General features: G+C 46.0%; 1 protein-coding gene across 1 annotated transcript in view; it reads left to right on the forward strand.

Moving 5' to 3' along the window:
• Positions 1 to 26,923, forward strand: part of DNAH9 (dynein axonemal heavy chain 9) — a 285,692-nt gene that overhangs the window by 231,845 nt on the left and 26,924 nt on the right. Inside the window, exons 57-61 of the mRNA XM_069603577.1 lie at positions 3,110 to 3,250; positions 5,644 to 5,814; positions 8,697 to 8,819; positions 16,921 to 17,114; positions 17,958 to 18,106. Of these exons, the coding sequence (XP_069459678.1) occupies positions 3,110 to 3,250; positions 5,644 to 5,814; positions 8,697 to 8,819; positions 16,921 to 17,114; positions 17,958 to 18,106 (778 nt within the window). The remainder of the gene's footprint in view (positions 1 to 3,109; positions 3,251 to 5,643; positions 5,815 to 8,696; positions 8,820 to 16,920; positions 17,115 to 17,957; positions 18,107 to 26,923) is intronic.

Consider the following 26,923-nt stretch of genomic DNA (forward strand, 5'->3'; position numbering starts at 1 on the left):
ATCTTCCCGAGTTTCTCCTGGAAAGTTGAGCTCGGCAGGATTCCTGAAACGACCACCTCACCACCTGCATGACAGAGTCCTCACCCCCTATAAAATGCTGTTGACAACTCTACTCTGCAAACGTTTGACCGGCACTTAGATCTGTGCAGGGGCCTGTGTTCTGTGCAGGAAATAGTGGCTCAAACTGAATACCTTAGTCCATGGAGTTGCCCTGAAGCTAAGGAATCATGCTGGTACACAAGTACATGGCTGCACCCCCAGAAAACCCACAACCTGCAAAAATCTCACAAGTCTAATTTCAATGAGAAAATTTTAGTGATGTCCCAGTAAACTGAGCTCTCAAAAAAAAATTTTTTTTTAAATTATCACCCTGCAAAATTACTTAGCATATGTTTCCTTCCTTTAAAGGCGTGGAAAGGAAAGTGGCAATTAAGGAAACCCTTCCTGATGGTCTCTATGTGTGTGTGTGTGTATGTGTTAATCCCTCAGTAGTGTCCAACTCTTTGTGACACCAAGGACTGCAGCCCACCAGGCTCCTCTGTCCATGAGATTTCCCAGGCAAGAATACTGGAGTGGCTAGCCATTCCCTTCTGCAGGGCATCTTCCCAACCCAGGGATCGCACCCAGGTCTCCTGCATTGCAGGCAAATATTCTTTACCATCTGAGTCATCAGGGAAGCCCAACAGTCTCTATGCAGTCTGTGGAAGCATGAGTCAAGTTCCTCTGCTGAGAGTGAGGGTGTGGTGTTGAGATAGGGGGCCTGGGGAGAGGAGTGAAGGTTTTCAACAGCTGTTGGAGGAGGCGGGAATGAAAGGGACACAGGTTAATGGACAGCATGAAGGACCCAGGTGACATGAAAAATATGAGTCAGTGAAAACACCAATCTGAGCAACTATGTGATTTCTATTCAGTTCCACTCTCTTCTGAGAATCTTTGTCTTTTAACTACTGGTTTAACCAAGTTTTACATTTTTAAACATTACTGATACAATTGGATTTCTTTCTACTACCTTGATTTATACTTTCTATTAACAATCCTTTTGTTTATTTTTTCTCCTTTCTTGATTTTTTTATCCTCCTCTTTTATCCATTGCTAGTTTTAAAGTTATTTACTGTTTATTTTATTGATTAATCTTAATTTTTCATCAATATATGAAAAATATATTTCATTTCATATGTGACTTAACAATATATATATTGACTTAACAAAGTCTAAAATTAAGCACTATATCTAGCCTCTTTCAAAACATTAGAAGGATATTAGAAACTTTGATTATTTTTTTCCATCTTCCTTTATTGTTTTATAGCATTTTGCTTCTACCTTGCTTTCATCTGCTACTTCCAAACTGGTCATGTTTTTTATAGTCTTTGTTATTTAAATTGACTGTACATTTAAGAAATTCTTCCATCTCACTTACTTCTTTTGGATTCAATTTTCTTCTAATCAAAGAAAATAATTACTTGTTCAAGGGTCTGTGGATAGTAAGCTTTCTTTGACATTGACTGCTTCTTCAAAGTAAAACCTCTGGTCTTTAATCAACTTTGGAAAATTCCTAACCATTATAGCTCAAACATTGCTTCCCCCCTATTCTGTCTGTTCTCTACTTATTTCTGTTACATACACTTTGAATCTTTTTATTTTATCTGCCTGGTCTAAGAACTTCTTTTACATATTTTCCAACTTTCTTTCTCTCTGAGCTGCTTTTTAAACAGTTTCCTCAGATTTATTTGTTAGTTTGCTTATTCTTTTTCAACTCAAGTTCATTATTTAACCAGTGTACTGAGTTTCCTATTTAAATAGCTGTATTCTCATGTTTGGAAGTTCTATTTAGTTCTTTTTCAGATAATGTCTGTTCTTTTTTATAATGTCCTGATTTTATACTTTCTTTTATCTCTACTGCTTTTAAACAGAATTAGTTAATGAGGTAGGTAGGTAGTCACTCAGTCATGTCCAACTCTTTGTGACCCCAGGGACTGTAGCCCACCAGGCTCCTCTGTCCATGGGATTCTCCAGGTAAGAATACTGGAGGAGGTTACCACGTCCTTCTCTGGGGGATCTTCCAGACCCGGGTATTGAACTCGCATCTCCCACTCTGCAGGCCGATTCTTTACCATCTGAGCCACGAGAGAAGCCCTAGTTAATGGTAGATCAAACGTGTTCAGCTCTTGGGATGCTAATGCTTCTGCGGATTTTGAGAGGGAGGTCTTCTAATTATCCCTATAGGTAACACTTCCTCTTGAACTTTGTAGCTGTTTATTGTGAGCTCATCTTCAGTAGGGTTTGTTTTTTCCTGTGGGCTTTGCATGAATCATCAGCAGTTTCACTCTGTCCTGGAGTATAAGGCAGGTTGTACTGAGGATATATTTAATAGGATATTCTTACAGAATCCCTCTGTGATGTTTAGGTCCCTTCTTATTTTTACCTCTGATAAGAAATTTTCTGAAAATAGACCTTTCCATTGAAAGAGATCTTCTCTGTGAATTTACACGTTCATAAAATTACGGAGCACAGAAAACAATGGACGTCTGTGATGGTCCAGTGGCTGAGAATCTGCCTTGCAACACAGGGGACACAGGTTCCATCCTGGTCCTGGCGCCTGTGCTCTGCAGTAAGAGAAGACCCGCAGTGAGAAGTCCCCGAACCACAGCTAGACAGAAGCCTCCGTTCGCCACAGCTAGAGAAAGCAGCTAAGACCCAGCGCAGCCAAGTATTAATTAATTAACTAATCAATTCAGAACAGCTGTCTGTGTAACAAAGAAAACAGAAAATTCGATTATGCTGCTTTTACTGGAGTCCTCCTGCCTGGCTTACTTTTCACATTAGATGCACTGATGTGTGTGGATGTGTGTGTATCTGTGTGTGCATCTCCCACGTGTCCCCAGCTGGAGGGGCTGACACGCTCACCTTAGAAGCACTAGGAGTGTGTCCTCTCTTCCTCACTCGAGCTCTGTTAAGGAAATCACAGCAGCTTTCTGCCCTCCCTTGTTCCCCTCATCCGCATCCACCCAGCCCACCCACAGACACAGGGTGCTGACACGGAGCGGCCACAGTGATTCTTAGGGAGCCCTGGCTGGTTCGAACAATGGACCGCTCTTGATTTTTCTAACAGGTGCAGGAGGCCAAGATGACCGAGGTGAGAATCAACGAGGCCCGGGAGCACTACCGGCCGGCCGCTGCCAGGGCCTCTCTGCTCTACTTCATCATGAGCGACCTCGGCAGGATCCACCCAGTGTACCAGTTTTCTCTCAAGGTGACTTAGCCCCGGAGCCCTCTACATAGTCATAGCACAGCAGCGTGACATGCCCCATGTGGCTCGGCACAAGGGCTTATCCGTGGGTTTCATTAGCCGTGGCAAGTCTCTCAGACCGGATCCAGGAGAGCAGCGACTTGCCCTTACGAGCCTCATCTCTCTAATTGGGTCTTTCATGACTCACTGGTTATCTGGCTGAAACAGAGGGAGAGGCCATGGCAGGTCCCAGCCTCGTTTGCTCGGCGAGTACTTATGACCCAGCCAGCACTCTGCTTCCTGACCGTGTGGAAGAGGAAACATCGGCAGGGAGCCTTGCCCCAGAGAGCTTCACAGCTAATAGGGCTGATCAAATGTGCACCTCACTTGTATCTGTTAAAACCAAAGCAGGCCATACTAATAGTCAAACTTTAAATTAGTGTCCCTGTTACCCTAATGGGCTTCCCAGGTGGTGCAGTGGTAAAGAATCCACCTACTTGTGCCAGAGACACAAGAGATGTGGGTTCAATCCCTGGGCCAGGAAGATCCCCTGGAGGAGGGCATGGCAACCCCTTCTAGTATTCTTGCTTGGAGAATCCCATGGACAGAGAAGCCTGGTGGGCTACGGTCCAGGGTGTTCGCAGAGTCAGATACAACTGAGCGGACACACACAATTACCCTAATATCCTCAAAGCTACTGCTTTGTGGTTGCTGATATATTTCCAAAATCAAAGATGTTAGCAGTTGTAAGTGCTAACTAAGCTTATCTTACTCATGAAATAATAAAGACCTATCAATTTTAAGTACATCTCTGAAAGTATATCTTCCTCCCATAAGGAGTTCTCCAAAAGACCATAGCTGCAGAGTCTGTAGGGGGCTCTGAACAACTTCTCTGGTTTAATCCAACAGAGAGGACACTCACCTTCAGGGCGCACACCTCATCCAGCTGCCCCCTGGAGGCCAAGGTGTGGGGATGAAGCTGAGCCACTGAGAAGGAAGAAGGCTTCCACGCCTGGGACTCACTAGGCTGGAAATGGCATTTCATCCTGCCCCTATTCCCTCCCCTCAGCTCAGAGTCTCTGTAATACTGTATGTTTTTAAAAGAAATCCAATACTTGACATTATATTCAGGTCATAGCCCCATGTGAAAGAAATATAAGGGATTTTAAAAACAGTATAGAAGTTAATGTGATAAGCCTAGTAACTATGGAATCACCTCCCTAGTTTTGAGAGTAGTTGAAATCTACTGCAGTGACTCTTCCTGAAAAAGGGAAATTAGATGAAGCCCATGAAAATATGTGTCCCAGAAAAAAAAGCAAGCAAGAAAACTGGAAATCTGCCTGGCCAAAAATTGAAAAGACCCAATAATATCTTAATTTTCATTTTCTTTAAAGATTCATCCTTGACCTTTGTTTTCTTTAATGATTATTTTCTTTATTCATTCTTTAATGAGACATTCATTCCTATTATCAATTTTTATAAGTAGTCTATATCTAAGTTTGCTGCTGCTAAGTCGCTTCAGTCGTGTCCGACTCTGTGCGACCCCATAGACGGCAGCCCACCAGGCTCCCCCGTCCCTGGGATTCTCCAGGCAAGAACACTGGAGTGGGTTGCCATTTCCTTCTCCAATGCATGAAAGTGAAAAGTGAAAGTGAAGTCGCTCAGTCAAATGCGACTCTTCGCAACCCCATGGACTGTAGCCTACCAGGCTCCTCCGCCCATGGGCTTTCCCAGACAGAAGTACTAGAGTGGGGTGCCATTGCCTTCTCTGATATCTAAGTTTAAAATGATGGAAAATTGATTCATATGATCAGTATGAAAATGGATTCTTATTATACCCATCATGTACAATTTGGAAGATGTAACCAAAGCAGGCTGTGCTCTCACGGTTGCAGAAAGTGTACATAAGAAAAAAGCACATGTAAGAGGACTCATCAAATGATGTGGAATTACTAGAAAGAAAGACCAGGAACGGCTGATACTCGGATCATTACCAAAAGGAAAAGTAATTAATTAAAAATATTCTGAGTACCTATTATGTATACAAGTCTCTTTTAGAGAGCAAAGTTGTACAAGATGTTAATTCTACCATCGAGAATTTCATAATCTAAAGGTAGAGTCACCCAAACTGGTTACTGTTCATTGTGTTCAGTTTCCAACAAAACTTATTAGATTTAATTTATTTTGGTCACTGGACCTAAACAGGATGCTGCATAGCTTGGCCCTCTTTGTGACAGCATAGTAATTTATACGAGCAACTAAGTCAGGAGTTTTCCTGTTGCCACTGGCCCTCCTTGGCAGGTTATGCTGAGAAGACATTTCTGTGATTGGTGAATTATAATACTCACCAGAGGTAAGGCCACTAGTTACATACAGAAAGCCATGTAAGCTACCAGTGTCCTATCTCCTGCCCCCAGGCCTTCAGCATTGTCTTCCAGAAGGCCGTGGAAAAGGCGGCTCCTGATGAGAAGCTCAAGGACCGGGTGGCCAACCTGATAGACAGCATCACCTTCTCTGTGTGCCAGTACACCGCCCGGGGGCTCTTCGAGTGTGATAAGCTGACCTACCTTGCCCAGCTCACCTTCCAGGTAAAAGAGGATTGAAGACACTTCCAGAAAACAAGTCAATTTATATGCCCAACCAGCAGATATAAAGAAACTTTTTTCTTTAAAAAAAAATGTAATATTCATCTATTTATTTAGCTGCGCCAGGTCTTAGTTGCAGCATGTGGGATCTAGCTCCCTGACTAGGGATTGAACCAGAGCCCCCTGCATTGGGAGCTCAGAGTCTTACCATTGAATACCAAAGAAACTTTTGCTTTTTTTTAACGTCAGTTCCCATAGTTTGTGAAGATTATTGAGCTCTAAGCAGAGGCATCAGACAAGAAAATCCAGCATGGTGCACGCAGGCCATCCACTCCATTGTCCCACTCACGGCAGACATGCTTAATCAACCGTTATACTTTTTCGTGGTGATGCTGGATGAGGAAGATCCTCCTCCACAGGGCCCTCCAGCAGCCACTACCAATCAATCCAAACTAGCCCTGAGGATGAAACTGGATGGCCATACCAAAGATGGTATACTCAGATACTTCCTGAGAGGCAGTAAGAACTTAAAGTATCCCTCATTATTTATGTACCTTCAAGGTTGCGGGTAGCACTAGCAGAAAAGAATCCACCTGCCAATGCAGGAACCATAGGAGACGCTGGTTCGATCCCTGGGTCAGGAAGATCCCCTGGAGGAGGAAATGACAACCCACTCCAGTATTCTTGACTAAAGAATCCCATGGACAGAGAAGCCTGACAGGTTACAGTCCAGGGGTCCGCAAAGAGTTGGGCACAAGTGAAGCGACCTAGCACACAGCACAAGGTTACAAGTTTAATGTCCAAACCTTCCCCCAGAATCAGGAACTGCAAATGTCCTTCTATAGCTGCAGCCTTGGTCTTAGAAAAGTCCTGAAGAACTCTGGTTCTCAAGGGCTCGGAAGCATCAGGGCTTCCAGGGTTAATAAGAAACCATTGCATTCTGCTTATTCTCAACATCAAAAAACCATGGAAATTGATTTCCTTAAACCTAACTCTCTACGGACTTTCTGGGTGGCTCAGTGGTGAAAAGAATCTACCTGCCAGTGCAAGAACTTCAAGAGACACAGGTTCGACCCCTGGTTGGGAAGACCCTCTGGAGAAGGAAATGGCAATCCACTGCAGTATTCTTGCCTGGAAAATCCCATGGGAGGAGGAGCCTGACAGACAACTGTTCATGGGTTTACAAAGAGTCAGACATGACTGAGCGAGCATGCGTGCACCCAACTCTCTAACCATTTTAGAACTGGGATTTCTCCCGAGTATAAATTAGAAGCACAGACCAGATTGTCCTGTAGGACTCCACCAGTTCTGAAAGTCAGCTATTCTAAAATCACTTCTGCTCAGACTCATTCTGAAGTCTGCATCCACAGAGGAGCATTAGCATGGCTTGTCCCTCTCCCCCTGTGTGTTCCCCTCCCCGGCCGGATAACAGCTTGGCCACCTCAGAGGGAACTTGAGCCCCAGCCCAGATGAATTTTCCTCCTGCCGCTCATTTCCCCCAAAGCCCAAGGAGCTTCTGCTTCTGGCTTTCACTCTACTCCCCTCATAAATATTTCAACCTCGTTTTACAAGGGCTGCTACACCTCATCTGTGATTTCTAGCCCAGTTTTTCCTTAAAGACATTTCCTCGAACTAATCAAATTATTTTTTTCTCTGTGAGTATTCCCATCTGTATCTTCTCAGCGGAGAACACCATTTGAAGGGGGAAGAACAATCTCCTGAGTGCCTCTCAGCATGAGCTGTTAGTTCTAACCCAGTCAAATGCTTTGCCCTCCCTGCACACACAGCACTGATTCCCTCCCAAGCTTCTGCAGTTTCCACTGCCCCCTCCCTGGGAAGCCTGTCTAAATCTCATGCTCAGCTTCTCCAAAACCCAATTCAAAACCACTTACAGAAAGTTCAGTCAAACGCATCTCCCTACCCTGCTTCCCAGCCACTCCCCTGTTGGGTCCCCCTTAGTGGTATTTTTTAAATGTATCTTTGGCTGCGTCACGCCTTAGCTGTGGCATGCAGGACCCTTCATTACTCTGCATGGGCTCTCCAGCTGTGGCATGTGAGCTTCTGTCTAGTTGCCTGGAAGCGTGTGGGATCCTAGTTCCCTGACCAGGGATGGGATGGAACCCACGTCCCTGCATCGGAAGGTGGCTTCTTAACCACTGGACCACCAGGGAAGTCCCCTATCAGCATTACTCGTTCACACATGCACTGCTGCTTTGCCTACATTCATCCGTTGCTTTGACTCTTGCCGCAAATCGTGCCATGCGTCCGTGTCGTCTTCTCTGTGAGAGTGCAGGAATGTATTTCATGGCATTTAGGACTGATCCATCGATTCCCTGCTTACCGAGACATACAGTCATTCACTGTGTGCGCTTTAGCCCCACTGGTATTTGGGGTGAAGTCAGATGCACCCAGAGGTGATCAGCACAGATAGACTTTCTTCCCCTCCACCCGATTTCAACAACCAAAACGGAGGAGTGCACTCTCAGGTTAGAAGTAGCACTAGTTACACCAGTGGCAACTCCAAGGGACTCCAGGACCCACGACTGCCACCAGGTAACAAAACGCAGCGCTGGGACTTCCCTGATGGTCCACTGACTAAGACTCTGGGCTCCCAATGCAGGGGACACAGGTTTGATCCCTGCTCAGGGGACTAGACCCTAGAGTAGGAAGTGGCAACCCACTCCAGTCCTTTTGCCTGGAAAAGCCCATCCACAGAGGAACCTGGTGGGCTACAGTCCATGAGGAGTGGCAAAGAGTCAGACGTGACTGAGCGTCTGAGCCCAGGGAACTAGGTCCCACATGCTGCAGCTAAAGATCCCATGTGCCACAACTAAGACCCAGCGCAGCCAATAAGTGAACAAGAACGCTGTCCTTCCACATTGCAGATCCTCCTCATGAACCAGGAAGTGAGTGCAGCCGAGCTGGACTTCTTGCTTCGATCTCCAGCACAGACAGGACTCACCAGTCCAGTGGAGTTCCTCTCCCATCAGGCCTGGGGTGGCATCAAGGTCGGTACCAGCCCCTCGGGAAAAATAAATCCACCTTGTCCTCTCCTGGGCTGCTGTTCTGATGCTTATCCCTAGGAAACCAGTGGGGCTGTCTTTGAGGGTTTCACCCTGAGCTGTACTGGGGGTTCCTCGATGGCTCAGTGGTAAAGAATCTGCCTGTCAATGTAGGAGACATGGGTTCGATCCCTGGGTGGGGAAGATCCCCTAGAGAAGGAAATGGGAACCTACTCCAGTGTTCTTGCTTAGAAAATTCCATGGACAGAGGAGCCTGGCAGTCTACAGCCCATGGTATCGCAAGCAGTCAGACATGACTTAGAGGCTAAACAACGACAACATGAGCTGTGTTAGACTTCAGTGGCTCCCTTTGCCGGCACCCCTACGGCAGAGCTCCCCCTTCCCGGGCCTGCTGGAAGGGCTCTGCCGAGAAGGAGCAGGTGCGTGCTCGTGCGTGGGCTCTGCCTCTAGGATGTCGGGGAACAGAAGGAACATGCAAGTATCTTTGACTCAGCTGAGCAGCTTTCCTCCTGCCAGTGCTCAGGGCCAGCTCCTCTGTGAGGCACAGAATTCAGCCTCCTCTGTGAGACCTAGGCTGGTGTGGAGATGCTGTGTCCATGGAGGGGTCAAACACCAGGGTGCTGCCAGCTGTCCATCTCCACGTGAGTCCTAACAGCCTCAAAGCAGGGGACACATTCCAGCCTGGGATTCTAGTGGTTAATAACAGCTCACGTTTACTGAGCACCTTAGAAGCACATTATTGTTGCCTTTCAGTCACTAAGTCGTGTCCAGCTCTTTGCGACCCCATGGACTGTGGCACGCCAGGCCTCCCTGTCCTTCACTATCTCCTGACGTTTGCTCAGATTCATGTCCTTTGAGTTGGTGATGCCATCCAACCATCTCATCCTCTGCCACCCTCTTCTCCTTTTGCCTTCGATCTTTCCCAGCAGAAACGTTTTCCCTTATGTTATTTTCATGTTTCCCTGGGCAAGAGGTACTGTTTGTTCTCATTTAACATGTAAAGAAACTGAGGTCACTCATTTTATAAGTAGCAAACCCAAGAATAGAGAATCGAGTTTTAGTCTGTCTGACGGCAAAGCCCATTTTCCCCTTCCATGTTATTCAGCTTAGTTTCATTGGGATTCGATGAACGTTGAAAAGATCACAAGCGATGAGCTCTGTCCAGTAGGGACCATGCCTGCATTCAGACGGGCTGGCGCAGTGCCGAGTGGTAAGCGTGTACTGGGTGGACATCAGCCCCAGAGTCCAGACTCTCTCTCCAGGTGGGCGACGGCTGGGTCCCCGCCTGGAGGAGCCCCGCAGCAGGTGCTGGAGCTGTGCGAGGACCAGCACCTACCAGCACAAAGTGCGTCCTATTTATGGCCTTCCTGCGTTTTTGTTTTTGTTTTGTTTTTCACTTTTAAAGATTTCTTTTTTTGATGTGAGCCATTTTTTAAAAGCCTTTATTGAATTTGTTATGATCTTGCTTCTGTTTTATGTTTTTTGGCCACTAGACATATGGGATCTTAGCTCCCCCAGCAGGGTTGCATCCGCACTGCCAGCACTGGAAGGTGAAGTCTTGACCATCAGACCCCCAGGGAAGCCCCTCTGACCTTCCACGTTTGCTCCCTCTCCTACATGTTCCACAGCACAAAGAGGCCTGAGTCTGAAGCAATGTGACTGGCTCCCTCTTTATATTTTTTCACTAGAAGTGTTTTGAGACAATGATTCACATGCAGTTATGTGAAATAGCTTCTTTGCACCGCATCCCCTCGGCAGTCACATCTAGCTCTTCTGCAGCACGATGTCACATCCAGGAAGCTGACATGGATACAGTCCACTCTATTCTGACTGCACTTGGTTTTCATGCACGTGTGTGTTTAGTTTTATTACACGTGAAGATTCATGTAATCAGCACCACAGTCAAGATATAGAAAATTCCGACTGGTGTGTAGGTCACTTGTTATAGAAACAACAACTTCCTCCCTCCCCCAGCCTAATTCCTGGCAACCACTATTCTGTTCTCCATTTGTATAATTCTGTCATCTCAAGGATGTTATATAAATGGAATTATACAGTATGCAACCTTTGGGGACTGGCTTGATCACTCAGCCCAACTCCCTTGAGATCCATCCAAGTTGATTTACTTTAGAACAAAAGCCCAGCACATAATCATTTATATGCATGCTGTCCTCTTCAAAAGAGTCATCTTGTGAAATGCTGCCGTGGCCCAAAATGTTTCTCTAACTTTTCTCAGAGTCTGCAGCTATTCTTTTAGTCATCTTTAGAGCTATGTCTAAATCAAGAGTCATCAAACATTTCCTACAGAGGGCTATACAGCAAATATCTAGGCTTTGAGGGTCACACTGTGTCACAACTATTCAACTCTGCCAAAGTCATACACCATAAGTAAGCAAATGGAAGTGGCTGAGTTCCAATAAAACTTTATTTACAAACACAGCTGGTGGGCCAGACTGTCCCCACAGGCCTCGGTTTTCTTATCCTTGATCTAAATAATAAAGGTGTGATTTGATTTTTATATATTAACTTCATTTGAAATTCTGAATCCAATCTGGCAAGTGAGAAGGGGAAGTCTATGTTGGGAAGGAAAACAGGGGAACTCCATTCACAACAGCAACCAAACCCCGAAATCACAAAAGGCCTAAGAAAATTATAATGTGTCAAGCATATGTGTGGAAAATCAGCTTTTCTAGGCCACGTAAGATATGAATAGACAAAACCTGGAGTACTGCTGTGAAAAAGAAATAGAAAGCATGCCACATGTGTCATTTAAATTTTCCTAGTAGCCACATCAAAAATGCAAAAAATAATGTAAAATGAAATCAACAAAAATAAATTTAATAATATATTTCCTGAGCCCAGTACAACCAAAATATTATCCTTTTAATATGTAATTGTTACAAAAATTATGAATGAGATATTTTACATGTTTTGAGGTAAGTCTGAATCCCGGTGTATATTTTTTTTGCATTCACAATACATCTCAATTCAGATACTAAATCTTCATCAGAAATACTTGGCTTGAATTTAGATTTTATAAAATTTAGAGTTACAGCAGTTGATTCATATACCCAAGTTATTTCAAATGTACTCAAAAGTTCTCCAACTACTAAGGCAAGTTCCAGTTTCTAAATTTAAATTTTAAAATAATTAAAATGAACAAAAAGAATGTGTTGAATTTGTAAAAAAAAAAAAACTAGATCCTATGCAGAAAAAATCCACTATACCAGAAAAGAATAAATGCATTAAATTTTTTAAAATAAATAAATAAAATTAAAAGCAAATAAAACCCCTCTTCTTCAGTCATACTGGCCGCATTTTGTTTGCTCCGTATTCACACGTAGCCAGTGGTGTCCTTGTTGGAAGTACAGGTCACGGAGTTCAAGAACAACGGCTCAGAGTCTGACTCCCTTATGGGAAATGAATTCTGGAGAGCAGTTCTGAATACACTCATTTGCTGAACTGGACCAATAATGGAGATAGACCAGTTGAAGCAGGCTCCGAAGTCAGACGTTCCTGGGTTCAGTTTCAGGTTTGAGCTTGTGACCTCTGACCGGTTATCTTTGTTTTCTTGTCTGTTATGTGACGCACATAAATGTTCAGTAACTGGAAGCTGATTATCGTTATTGTATTTGTTTCCTAGAACATCCATAACAAAACGCCATAAGCTGGGTGGCTTAAAAACACAGACGTTTATTCCCCCAGAGTTCTGGAGGCTAGACATCTGAAATTAAGGCGTTGACAGGTCATGCTCCCTCCAAAGGCTCAAGGAGAGCATCCTTTTTTGCCTCTTCCAGCTTCTGAGAGGCCCAGGCATTCCTTGGTTTGTAGCAGGACCGTTCCAGTCTCTGCCTCCATCTCCACGGGCCTTACATGGCCGTCTTCCCTCTGTGTCTTTGCATCTCTTCTCTTTTTATAAGAACGTCAGTCACATTGGACACCCTCCTGACCTCATCTTTACTGGATCACCTCTTCAAAGAGCCTATTTCCAAATAAGGTCACATTCACAAATCTGAGAGGTTAGATTTCCAACATATCTTTTTAGGGGACACAATTCACCTTATTGCAATTATGATTATTAGTTACCCAGCTCTCAGGTATATACAGGCTTCTGTGGTGGCTCAGTGGTAAAGAACCTACCTGCCAACGCAGGATACGTGGGTTGGAAAGATCCCCTAGAGAAGGAAATGCCGACCCACTCCAGTATTCTTGCCTGGGAAATCCCATGGACAGAGGAGCCTGGCAGGCTACAATCCCCTGGACCACAAGAGTTGGACATGGCTTAGTGACTAAACAACGATGAGGTGTGTATATGCTGTGGCTGACATGGGTTGTGCCCGATAGAATTGTCCATCAAAGGAAAACCTTTGAGGACCTGTGAGTTGCCCAGCTGAGTCCAGCCCAGTTGCCTTTTTCTTTGTAATCCCACAAAGCCCTCTGCAGCCCAAGTCACAAAGAATAAGTGATTTGAGAGCACTCTACACTGCGTTCATTGTGCATCGCTCCATCCAAAGGCCACTGTGCAGTTTGCTCCTGTTCCTCTTTTGTCTGGTCTGCTTTGCTTTTCTTCTCTGTGCTTTTCAGTTTTGTTTTGCGAGCTAAGCTCATCTGGCTGTTCAAAGGCTTCTGCAAACGAGGGAAGCTTTCTCTTTCTCTCTCCAAGTTTTGTTACCAGAGCCACATCCAGCCCCTTCCAGATCCAGCCCAGTGCAGGATGCGGGCTGGTGACGCACAATGCCCTGTGCAGCCTCTGACGGATGCTCTTTTTAAGTGTTCAGTTGGATTTTAGCCCAAAGAAACAAAAGAAGTAGAATTGAATAGGACATGATTAAACAAAAAAATTTTAAGCATCAGATAGATGAGGAAGATGCATTTCCTTGATTCCCCAGAAGCCCTAATAAACAGGTGATGAATGAAATCTGTGACCAAATACTGCTTTTATTAGTAACTTCTGTAAGGAGTTTTAAGGTCTCATCTAATGCTGAACTTTCAGGTAACAGGCATGTTCTTATCTCCATCAGAAGACCTCATCCGCGCTAAGCAGCTTCGTAAGCCTCTGAAAAGGCCCCTCCCACCTCTCCGGATGCCAATTTAGCACAGTTGTACTTTGGTACCCAGTCCAACGTAATTAGGTTAATTAGTCATTTCCATTTAGCTTATTAGAAGGCTAGAAATCCCTTTCCCTCATTTAGAAGATTGAACATTGCAATTGTGTTCAACCCAGAGCTTCAGACCCAGCCACGCCAGCTGGGAGCCCTGATCACCCTGTAATGTCCTCAGTTTTGTGGTGACTCCAGAGGAGGGTAATGGGCCTGCAGGAGGGTTAATGAGGACACAAGCTGGGAAGAGGGGGAAAGTGGCCGCCTGAAGGAGGACGGAAGTTTGGTCCTCGGCACAGACAGAGCTAAGCACCACATCTGCAGCTTTGCTAAGCCTGCCAAGGGCCCTCCCAACAGCCGCCCAGATGTCCAACTTTTTAAATGCAGTGCTTCCTAAGTGCCAGGCAGCCTGTGAAGCCTGAGGCTACACAGATGGCTCAGAATGTTCTTGCCCACAGGGAACTCGCAATCTTGTGGGAGTCATAGACAAACAGACCAGCAATCGCAATCTGATAATGTAGAAGCCCCCCCAAAAGCACAAAGAGGGTCTTTACAGTCTTCTGAGCACCCATTATACATTAGAGCATGAGCTAGGCAAATGATGATTACATGACCTCATTTTCCAAATGAGAAAATCGAAGCCCAAGAAGGTTTAAAAACAGGCTCTGAGTCAAGAGAGGCTTGTAAGAGGTGGCACTGGGGCCAGAGCTCTTGTATCCTGGTGCCTCGACCACCATCATACACTCCACTCCCTGCTCCCCCGTCCATCCCCCACACCACCCCCTCCCCCACTATCCCCCAGACCGCCCCTTCCTCCCCCTCCACTCCCCACGCCCCCTCTCCCCTGCCACCCCACTCCAGTCCAGGTCATGTCTCAGCACCACAGGTGCGCCCCCTGCTCTGAGTGATCAGCGTGAAGTTGGGAAGCCACAGAGCCCAGGTGATGGGGCAGTTTAGACAGGACATGTGTTCGTCCACTCAGGAGAAGAGCCTGGGCAAGCCCAGCTTGAGTGTGTGTGTCCTTCTCCAGCCTGACCTTCCCCTTGTCGCCTGTCACCCCTCCACTGCAGTCACATGGCCTCTGCCACATGCCATACCCTCCCTGCTTCAGACGTGGGCTCCCTGGATCCTTCCCCATGGAACGCCCTTCCCTTCTCTCCACCTCTCTCTTGCCCAACAGAATTCTACATCGCTGCTAAGGCCTCCCTCATCTCTTTCTGTTTAGCTTAGGATTGTAAGTGCCTTGAAGGTATGTGTATTTTGGGGTTTGCCTTTTTATTCCCAAGTACTTGGCATGTAGCAGACATCTCATAAATACCAAAGAATGAATGGTATTCTTGAAATACCAAAGAATTTCAAATAATGAGAATAGATGGGTTCCTTAAAGTTCACAGCACTGTGGTAGGTGCCCTGGACCCAGTGAGGCTTTTAATCTCATTGGAGAGATGGAACCCACAGGAGGAGTTGAGTGATGTGGAAAGGCTACAGGTAGGTGACTGCGTCAGTGAGGTTCACCTGGGCACTCTGAAGAAACAGGATGGACCCCCACCCAAAATGCAGCTCCCATGTCCAGACTGACGATGCCTCTTGCATACTCAGAAGGCATGAAAGAGTTTTTGCTCACATGAGACTTTCTGGGCAGAGTAGGGGAGTTACCAAGTAGCGTGAAAATGGCTTGAGAGAACCGAGAAAGGTGGTGTCTTCGGCTTTTTGTGGCTGTTGGGGAGTGGGGCAAAGGCTTGCATGATACAACTGCAAAGGCTTGAATGATACAACTTCCCTTTAGCACAAAGGAGGGAGCACCCAGATTGCCTACCAGCTTGCCTGGTGGAACAGAAGAGGAAGAGTGAGAGATAAGGCTTAAAAGTGATCAGCAGTCACACATCCATAAAATGAGTCAGTCTGTATTAAATATATCGACCCTGTGAGTAGTTCTGAGTGGCCCACAGATGGGAGTGGAAGGGCTGTGTGTTCCAGGTTAGAGAAGATGGATGTGAGTAGGGTTGCTGATTTTGGACTGGACTTGAACAATTTGTTAGCAATTTGTAAAGGCTTCCCTAGTGGCTCAGACAGTAAAGAATCTGCCTGCAAAGCAGGAGACCCAGGTTCAATCCCTGGGTCAGGAAGATCCCCTGGAGAAGGGAATGGCAACCCACTCCAGTATTCTTGCCTGTAACCCACCAGGCTCCTCTGTCTATGGGGTCTCAAAGAGTCAGACATGACTGAGTGACTAATATTTTAACAACTTGTAGAACCTGGATAAATAATTATGCCCAACACAGGAAAGGAAAGGACTAGAATTTGTGGAGGAGAGGACCGCTCCCACGATGCAGAAGTGTGAACCAGGCATCAAGCCGGGAGAGCACCTGGCACGTTTCCAGGGTTAAGTCAGATGTGGGTGGACAGAGGGCGAAGGATGTGGGCTGGGTGGCTAACTGGATGGATTGGAGGGAAGCCCTAAAGGAAGAGATTTGATTCATGTACTTGGACTTAATCCTTAGGAAAACAAGAGACACGTGGAAAGTTTAGAGTTGGCATTAACACAAAGTCAATGATCCTAGATCCTAGAGACATTTTGAGGGATGGAATTGACAGGTGTTGCTGGCAGCGTGAGAATGGGATTGAAAGGGAGGCATCAGAGACTTCAGTACCAGGGCTGTGACCGGAAAACTCACAGCAGCCTCTTGTCCCTCTTCCTGGGCGGTACCCCCCGGGGAGGTGCTCTCAGTCCCACTGCTGACCACTTCCCAAACGCTTTGTTTGCTAAACCTTACATATCCCTGGGGCTTTTGATAGAGGTGAGTTGATCAAAATCCTTCCTCTTCCTTGGTGTGCTGGGGGGAAGATTCGAGACTCCAGGAAAGGAGGAGAGATGAGACAGAATTGTGTCTATAAGACCATCCTACTCCCCTACCCCCCAGCGACGACGCAAATGACAGCTTTCAGGAGAAACTGCATCCAGAGCCAGATTCCCTGACCTTTTTCAGGCACTTTCATCAATGGAAGAATTCTGTAATCTGGATCGGGACATTGAGGGATCCGCCAAGAGCTGGAAGAAGTTTGTGGAATCAGAATGTCCTGAGAAGGAAAAATTCCCCCAGGAGTGGAAGAACAAGACAGCTCTGCAGCGCCTCTGCATGATAAGAGTCCTTCGGCCGGACCGGATGACCTATGCCCTGCGGTAGGGACGGGTGGCCACGGGGAGGCCGGGGTGGCAAGGAGGCTAGGAGCAGCAGGAAGGGCAGAGTGAGTGTGGCCAGGCCAGCAGGGCTGAGCCCAAAGCCATGAGTTTATCATGACAAAGCCTTTGTATCAACGTCCAGAATCCCACGAGGCCCATTGCTCTGTGTTCTTAAACACATGTATTGTTAACATATGTATTGTCAACACACATGTATTGACAATATATTGCAGTATTGCCTTAAAATCTAAGTGACCCATTTGGGAAGAGGTGCTCATTGACATCTCAGGGGTAAAGAATCTTCCTGCTAGTGCAGGAGATGCAGCTTTGATCCCTGGGTTGGGAAGATGCCCTGGTGGAAAGGAATGGCAATGCGCTCCAGTATTCTTGCCTGAAAAAGAATCCCATGGACAGAGAAGCCTGGCGTGCTACAGGCTTGCAAAGAGACACAACTGAGCAACTAAACATACACGCAGAGGCATGGAAGAGCTCAGGGGTATAACGTGTGGAGGGTTTAGCTGCTTTCTGAAGACGCTGCCCCTGGCAGAGTCTTCTGATGGGCGGTGGTGATATAACAGGACATCTAGGTTCCATAGAGGAGTCAGCGGTGGCCTGGGGATGGGGATCCAGAAGGAGCCCTGATCTAGGTGAGCAGGCGCACAGCTAGCAAGGCGGGTTGTGAGTGTCGACTTAGTAAGGAGTGTTGGTGTTGCTCCCAGCTCTGTAACTGCCAAGCCGTGATCCTGAGTGCATCTTTCCACTTCCACAGACCTCTGTTGCTCATATGTTATCATTCTGTGACTGATGTATACACATAGACCTATTTTTTTTGTCCCCTGGCAGCGATTTTATTGAGGAGAAGTTAGGAAGCAAATACGTGGTGGGAAGAGCACTGGACTTCGCAGCCTCTTTGGAAGAATCAGGACCAGCCACTCCCATGTTCTTCATCCTGTCTCCAGGGGTGGACCCACTGAAGGATGTGGAAAGTCAAGGTATGAAAACCTCACCACGGAGCCAGGGTTGCAGCGGCCCCAGGCACTGTCGCTCTGCCTCTGCCAGCTTCTGTTTTCCTGATCCAAGGCTCATTTACAATGCTTGATATTTGCTAAGCATACAGACGTCTGGGTCATTGCTGAACCGACCCCAGGGGGTCACCACCAGCCAGAGGACTGTTCTGGGATATAAGGTAGCAGATTCCTGAGGAGACTGTGTCTCACCACCCTCTCTGCCAGCCATTCCCCTGCCTGTAGTTGGAGCAGTGATTCTGAAATACAGGTACAATCCTTTCACAGCTCCTATTGCCTTCACGATAAAGTCCAACCTCCTTAACTTGACTTACAGGGAGCTTCACACTCCAGGCTCTCCATGTCTCTCCAGCCTAGTTTCCATTCATCGTTTCCTGTTTCTTCTGTAGCAAATGATCACAAACTTGGAGGTTTGAGGGAACACTATTATTTTATAGTTCTGGAGGTCAGGAATCACAAATGGGGCTTACTGTCTACCCCATTCCCTCATAAGGACACCTACTATCAGGCCCACTCAGACAACCCAGGGTCATCTCCCCATCTGGAGGTCTTTAATCACCTCTGTAGAGTCTCTTTTGCCAGGTAAAGTCACATCTATTCACCAATTCCGGGATTTAGGACATGGACATCCTTGGGAGCTCCTTATTCTGCCTGTTTCCCTACTGCCCTCTTTCTCACTCAACACAGAAGCCATCCCATTCTCCTGAATAGTCTGTTTCCCCCTGACCTCCCCTTCACCACGCTACCTTTTACTCATCCTTTAAATACCCATTTCACTGTCACCACCTCCAGGAAGCCCTACTTGACTTCCAGGGTGCTTGGTATCCCTCCCAGGTACTCTTAGAGCACCCTTCTATCTGTATGTCACCCACTCCAGTGTTCTTGCCTGGAGAATCCCAGGGACGGCAGAGCCTGGTAGGCTGCCGTCTATGGGGTCGCACAGAGTCGGACACGACTGAAGTGACTTAGCAGCAGCAGCAGCAATGACTATGGTGTCTTTATGTGAGAATGAGAGCTCCCTGGGGATAAATGTCCTTTTCAGCATAGTATTCAAGTTCCTAGTGCTTTTCATATGATAGGTGCTCAGTAAGTAAATGAAGAGGCGAGCAAATAAATGACTAATCAAAACTATAAAACTAACAAAATGGCAACATGTTGCAAAGTTAAATCAAGACTCGATGGGTTTTTATAGAGTCAAGTCTTTATAGGTAAGAACACAGACCAGGTACTACACCTCCACAAGCAACCTGTTACTCCATATGTAATGAAAGGAATAGGCTTTCCTGGTGGCTCAGCAGTAAAGAATCCACCTACCAATGTAGGAGACGTGGGTTCAACCCCTGGGTCAGGAAGATTACCTGGAGAAGGAAATGGCAACCCATTCCAATATTCTTGCCTGGGAAATCCCATGGACAGAAGATCCTGGAGGGCTACAGTCCATGGAGTCGCAAAGAGAGTATGACGTGACTTAAGAGGCTAGACAACAACAATGAAAGGAATACATACCATGCACCTGGTGTTTGGCTCCAAAGAGTAGATACCTGTTTAAGGGAGGGAATCATCTTATTCACTAATTTAATGTATATTTTCATAATCTCCCAGAAGTTCAAGTAACATGTTTTTTAAATACCGATAACAAAGTACTTAGAAAAGCGACAGTTCTCAGTCCAGCCCTCCCCACTCCCAGTGTCCTTTCCCAGACCCTGGGCTTTTGCCTATTTCTGCATTTATTCCTTCTAATAATTTCTCCTCTATTTCCTATTAGTAATTTATATCGCTCTTTCTGAATTTATCAATTTCAGTATCTACTTATCCTCTGATATGGAAAAATAAGAACTTAGCTCCCGTTACTGACAATCAATTGGCTTCATCCTAATTTTGCTAGCATAGGTCATGGAAAAAATCATGAGAACTAAAATTTCTGGATCTTTGGGTGTCTAAAAAGACTTCAGTTTTGATGAGTTCTGCTAGGTCCAAAGTGATTTTTTACTCAGAATGTGTCCACAATGCTCGATTGTCCTCTGGAAGTCAGTTTTATTCCTGTGAGACCATATGCTAGTAGGGTGTTAGTCTTCCCTTGTTTCTTCTTTTCTAAGTATTTAATTTTTGGCCACATGGCATATGGGATCTTAGTTCTCTGACCAGGGATTGAATCCTCATCTCCTGCACTGGAAGCTGGGCGTCTTAACCACTGGACCACAGGGAAGTCCCCTGCCCTTGTTTCTTTGTTGGTGGCCTGTTCTTATTCCCTGGAAAGTTTCAAATCATCTCTCTACCTTGTGTTGTGACATTGCATGTGCTGAGTTAGGTGCAGGTCTTTTTCATTCACCTGTTCAGCACTCAGCCTGCTTTTTTTCATGTGGGAGAGTCATACTTCTCTTTATCTCTGGAAATCTTGCTCTGTCATTTTTTGTAAATATCACCATGATTCACCAAGTTGCTCATGTTAGAAACCTGAGAATCACTCACCCTGGACACCTCCTCCCACCCATCACACTTTAGTCCTATCAATTCTACCTCCTGAATGTGTTTCAAATGGATCTAGTTGTTTCATTGTGCCTCCCTCGTCTGAGTCACCAAACTATCTCCTGGACTATCCCGAGAGCCTATTAACATCCCTCTTCTTCTCCTCCACCTGCAGTCTTTTGCCACTCACAGCCAGACTCATCTTGCAAAATCTCAGATCTGATTATAATGCACTTCTACTAAAATCTCTCTAGTGGCTCCCCACTGTTCTAAAGGTAAGATCCAACACCACTGACATGGTCTCTGTGACCGGCAAGCCCCAGTCTTTCTGTCCAGCCTTGGATCTTTTGTTGTTGTTTAATTGCCTAGTCATGTCCAACTCTTCTTTTGACCCATGGACTGTAGCCCACCAGGCTCCTCTGTCCATGGGATTTCCCAGGCAAGAATACTGAAGTGGATTGCCATTTCCTTCTCCAGGGCACCTTCCCAACCCATGGATTGAACCCACATCTCCTGTACTGGCAGGTGGATTCTTTACCACTGAGCCACCAGGGAAGCCCTCAGCCTCAGATCTTAGCTTTCCCCAAACGCACATCAATACTCCAGCCACAGGGCTCTCTTAGGGCCATCACCTCATGAGCTCTCCCAGCCCAGGGCATTTTCACAATCCATCCCTTTTATCTGAAGTGCTTCTCCCCAGTTCTTCGGTCCAGTGCCTGGCCATCCTTCATGGATCATCTTCTCCTGAGCTTCTCCCTGCAAGGCCATCTGGGTCGCTCTTACACATGTATTTGCCTCAGAGCGTGTAATACAGTGCTTTTACCTTTGTATTTATGTCTTTATTTGGCTGCGCTGGGCCTTTGTGGCGGCCTGCGGGCTCTTCACTGCTGTGTGCGGGCTTTCTCAAGTGGCAGCGAGCAGGCGCTATCTGTAGTTGTGGAGTGTGGGCTTTTCTTGTTGCCGAGCTCAGGCTGTAGGGTGCTCAGGCTTAGTTGCCCTGCAGCATGGAGGCTCTTAGTTCCTGGACCAGGGGTCGAACCCAAGTCACCTGCATTGGCAGGTAGATTCTTAACCACTGGACCACCAAGGAAATCCCAAAACAATTCTAATTAAATCTTTCTTTTATCATTGTAACTTACATTTGCCTACCTACTTCTCACTAAGACCCTGGAGATCAAGGACCACATCATCTTGCCTTGGATTGTATCTGTGCCTTAAAGTCTAAGTAGCACAGAGCGGGGCTCAGTAAATATCAGTCGAATGAATTAGCCAACGAATGAATGCACATAAAAGACCTGTTGTCATTGCTAAGTTGTTCCTGACTTTCAGGTCTTTTTAAATAGAGTTCTGTATTCTCCTGTCCCGTGGAGGTTTCATTCCTTTCATATTAACCAATCTAGCTTCCTCATTTTTAGTCAATGTTTTCCTTTTGGGAAGCTTTCATATAGCCTGTTTATGAGCAATTTCCTCCTGTTCTTTGCCAAGTGACCTCCAACTATTTCATCATGTAGACTGAAGCTTTCTGTCATTCCAGGCAAGCTGACCCGTCCCTGAACCATATTGGTTATTTGTCTCGGAATATATCCTCTCAACCCTGCCCTTGGTTTAATCTTAACGCACATTTCCTTAGCAGAGGCGATATTGCCGCTCATCAGCTAGCGATTACCTACGCACCTGTGCCACTTTCTGGATGGCTGGACTTGTTTTCTCATGCAGCCATTTAGAACATACACTCTGGGTTCATCATGCGCTCCCCATCTTGGGTCTAATCATTTTGTCTGATGGACTCCTGTTCTCAGGTTTGGAATCCACATGACTGACTCAAACACTTTCCCCTGTGTCTGCCAGGCCCCTGCTTATAAAGGAAACTCACCATCTGTGCTTGGGCAGAATCTGTGCATCAGACCATCCACTGCTTTACTCCACGTAGCCTCTTAGAAAGCCTGGGATCCTTCCCTGCCTCTGAGTGTGTGATCCATGCCTCTATCCCTTTGTTTCATCGTGGCAGTTATTATTGATTTATGTGGCTGTGGTGGGTCTTCATTGCTTCTCTCTAGTTGTGGCAAGCAGGGGCTACTCTCCAGCTGTGATGCATGGGCGTCTCATTGCGTCGGCTTCTCTTGTTGCAGAACATGGGCTCTAGGGGGTGCGGGCTTCAGTAGTTGTGGCCCCCAGGCTCTAGAGCACAGCTCTCGTAGTTGTGGCGCATGGGCTTAGCTGTCCCTGCAGCATGTGAGATCTTTCCAGCTCAGGGACTGAACCCGTGTCTCCTGTATCGACAGGTAGATTCTTTACCACTGAGCCACCGGGGAAGCCCCATGGCAGTTCTTAATATTGGGCTAGGTTTTAACACCCTGAAAGTCAGATGAGAGATTTTATTTTCCCTACCCTCACTCCAGCCCTTCTCCCAAAATGCATGAACCCACAGGCAAACAAAATTCTCTGTGTGATCTTGGGAGTTCTCTAAGCTTCCGAAGCTCATCTGTTGACACTCGATTAAGAATGTGTGCTTTTCTAAGAACCTGAAAAATAGAAGATATATATATATACATACATATATAAAACTGAATCACTTCGCTGTAATCTGAAGCTGACACAACATTGTAAACCAACTATACTCCAATATAAAATAAAAATGTTTAATTAAAGAAAATAAAAAGAAAAGAATCTGTGCTTTTCTGACACGTGTGTCTCCTCCAGGATTTTCCATCCTCAATAGAGGAGGAGGAAGAGGAAATTCCACCCACTTTCTTTGGCTTCTGTTTTAACATGAACCTGCCACCACTCACTCGCACCGCATTCCTTTTTGCCTTCACAGACCAATCCTTTAACACTCGTTTAGCTTTACCCTCCTGTCTCTCTTTTCTCATCGTGTCTCTTCATTCTATCTATGTTGGCCACACCGTGCACGGTGCAAGGCCTCAGTTCCCTGGCTGGGGGTGGAACCCACGCCCTCTGCAGTGGGAGCACGAAGTCTTAACCACCAGACTGCCAGGGAAGTCTCTCCTCTCTCTTCTCATCTCCTTCTTCCTGAACGAGCCACACTTGCTTATTGGCACCACTGTTTTTGCTTTTGGTTCATCTAAAAGCAATCACCCATTGTTTCCAGTCACCCCTATTACCTTCCTCCTAGGGTTACTGTGAGGATAAGCATGAAATCTCAGATGCGAAAAGGTAGTCTTGAAACACTAAGACTACAGTAGCATCATACAGCACCATAATGACAACGATGATTCTCCTGTTCTTTGAGGCAGCTCAGTTTGCTTTTCCTTTACACCCTTTTCTCACGTTCTTTCAAAGCACAGCGTCTGCCTGGGCCCTCCCCTTCCCACCCTCACGCGGCATCGTCTCTGGTCCTTCTTTCGCTCGACTCGTACGTGATCTTGCTTGGTCTCCGTCCTCCTTTGTCCAGTTATCTGGCATTGACACAATGAATCCTGACATTTCCATTTATCTACCACCTTGGTCTTCCACTGCCTCCTCTTTCTCTTTCCAATGTGCTGGTCTGAACAACGGGCTCATTTAGGTTTTTGTCAGCCTGCTACTAAGGGTGTTCAAAGAAACGGTTTTCAATTCACTGTCTTTGCAGCTAGATTATCAACACTTTGATTACAGTCTCTTTTTCGCTGCTCCTGACCCCATTCTCTTTTTCTTAAGCACCAGTTGAAGTTGGCCAGGTTGGAGCAAGTCCAGTCTCTACAGAGCAGCTTCAAGATCAGCAGAGTGTTGCTTCTGTGTGGAGAGGCAGTCCTCTGTCTGTTCTTATACTAGAGGAGTGGGGGCACCTCTTCCATTGGGGGGCGCTATGGAGGGGAATGGAACAGGGATGTGGGCAGTGTCAGATACGACGGCAGTAATAGGAGGTGTTCTACCAGATGCAGATGTCTTCTCCAGCTGGGGGAGCAGCAGAGAGTGGAGCCAAGTGCTGAGCATAAGAAGCGGGGGGCTCCATTAGGAAGTTTATTTATTTTTAAAACGTTCTTAAAAAAAAAAAAAAGCTTTCTTTTTTTTACATGTATCTTTTAATGTACTTTGACACACAATGCAGCATGCGGAATCTTAATTCCCCAACCAGGGATTGAACCCTCGGCCTCTACAGCGGAAGCATGGAGTCTTAACCACTGGACTGCCAGGGAAGTCCCCCTTTACCACGCTTGGGAAGCTTAAAGGAGGAGGGGAATGGGCAAGGTAGCAACTTCTGGACATGTGGAAAGATTACCAAACAGTCTCCTGAGATTGAGAATTGTTGACTTGCTGTGGCCCCAGTTCACCCGGTGTGTTATTTTTCTCTTGTGTTAATGCTCAGGTTTGTGCAGGATTGCATGTGTATGTATATGTGTCTAGTCTCTCAGTTCAGTTCAGTCGATCAGTCATGTCCAACTCTTTGTGACCCCAGGGACTGTAGCATGCCAGTCTTCCCTGTCCATCACCACCTCCCAGAGCTTGCTCAAACTCATGTCTATCAAATCGGTGACACCATCCAACCATCTCATCCTCAGTTGTCCCCTTCTCCTCCTGCCTTCAATCTTTTCCAGAATCAGGGTCTTTTCTAAGGAATCAGTTCTTCACATCAGGTTGCCAAAATATTGGAGCTTCAGCTTCAGCATCAGTCCTTCCAGTGAGTATACAGGACTGATTTCCTTTAATATTGACTGGTCTGATCTCCTTGCAGTCCAAGGGACTCTCAAGAGTCTTCTCCAACACCATAGTTCAAAAGCATCAATTGCTCAGTCGTGTCCAACTCTCTAAAACCTCATGAACTGTCGCTGGCCAAGGTTACGGTTTTACAAAATTTGGGTGATGCAGATGTAGAATGGACAAGAGTTAAGAGTCTTATAAGATCATGGCTCAAATGAAGGATTATTGGATCCATATTAAAAATAACAAGGAGGTAAAGAGGAAGGTTGGGATAAACAGAGGAGCCAACGCACTGGGCGTTTTACTGATGTAGAATCATATGAGCAGGGACTAATAGGGTAAACAGTCAGGGGCCTCCCTGGTGGTCCACTGGTTAAGAATCTGCCTGCCAGTGCAGGGGACACAGGCTCGATCCCTAGTCTGGGTTTCCACGTGCCGAGGAGCAACTACTGAGCAACCACCCTCGTGCCACAACTACTGAGCCCACATGCCTAGATCCTGTGTTCTGCAACAAGAGAAGCCGCCTCAGTGAGAAGCCAGAACACCACCACAAAGGCCCAGCACAGCTAAAAACAAACAAATAGATAAATGTTTTAAAATAATTTTTTAAAAAGATTAAACAATCTGAAGAGCAGGACATTATCATTGTGAATAAGTATGAAAGAATAATATATGAGACACAGGATCATTCCTAGTGATAAAGTCCTTGGTGCAGCCTCTGAAAGTGGGTAGGAGAAATGGAATGAAGTTCTTTGAAGATAAGGAAACGTGAGGCTGGGTGTCGACCGAGTCATCCACAGTGACAGCAAAGTTCACCAAGTTAATGATGAAGCAAGAAAAGATGGAAGATTTTAAACCAAGTTCCAAAGCCCTAATAAAAGTGACTCTCTCTGGGAAGTTGATAGAAGGCAGAAAACATACAAGTTAGTAGGTAATATAATCGATGCATGTGCTTTAGAAGAGAAAGGGTTTTTCTACAAGAGTGGAGAAAAAATAGCCTGCAAGTTCTAAGAGAAGGCTAGAAAAACGTTCACCTTCCTCCCAGCCCCGTGGGCTGTGAGGAGCGAGGGACAGGGCCACAGAAGTTGCCATGTCCTCAGAGACTGGCGTTCGAGGAAACTCTGCTACCAGCATGGTCAAGGAGGTTTACAGAGGGACTCGGTTCCTGGTGACCCCACCACAAGGAGCACTGGAAGGAAGATCAGAAAGGGAAAGATGAGCTAAAGGTGAGGGGTGGGGAGGGGAGGGCTGGCAGTCATAGCACACAGTATTCAAAGTAATCTAAACCTAAGCCCTTCCCCCCCACCCCCACCCTTATCCTTTGTGAATAAAGAAACAAAATAGGCTCTTTTGTGAGCAGGAATGTCACCGAGACTATCTAACAGTCCAGCACCCTTATCCTAGTATTTTCTTTGGATCCGTTGTTTATATTCCCAGTTCTAAAGCTGACACCAAATCCATTGCCAGCTAGGATTTGTAGAGTTTAATAAGGGTGTTTCTTGGGTTCATGTCTGTTGAATCTGTAATAACCATTCCTCAGTACGAAAAGTCATCATACAGTTTTGCTTATACAGTTTAAGAAGACTCCATACTTCTTTTTTAGTGCTTTAAAGACACTTTCAATATTGACAGCGTTCTTTAAATATTTTTGCAGAAATATCAAATTGCATCTTCAGTTTT

This window comes from Ovis canadensis, chromosome 11 (assembly GCF_042477335.2).
Source record: "Ovis canadensis isolate MfBH-ARS-UI-01 breed Bighorn chromosome 11, ARS-UI_OviCan_v2, whole genome shotgun sequence".
NCBI lineage: Eukaryota > Metazoa > Chordata > Mammalia > Artiodactyla > Bovidae > Ovis > Ovis canadensis.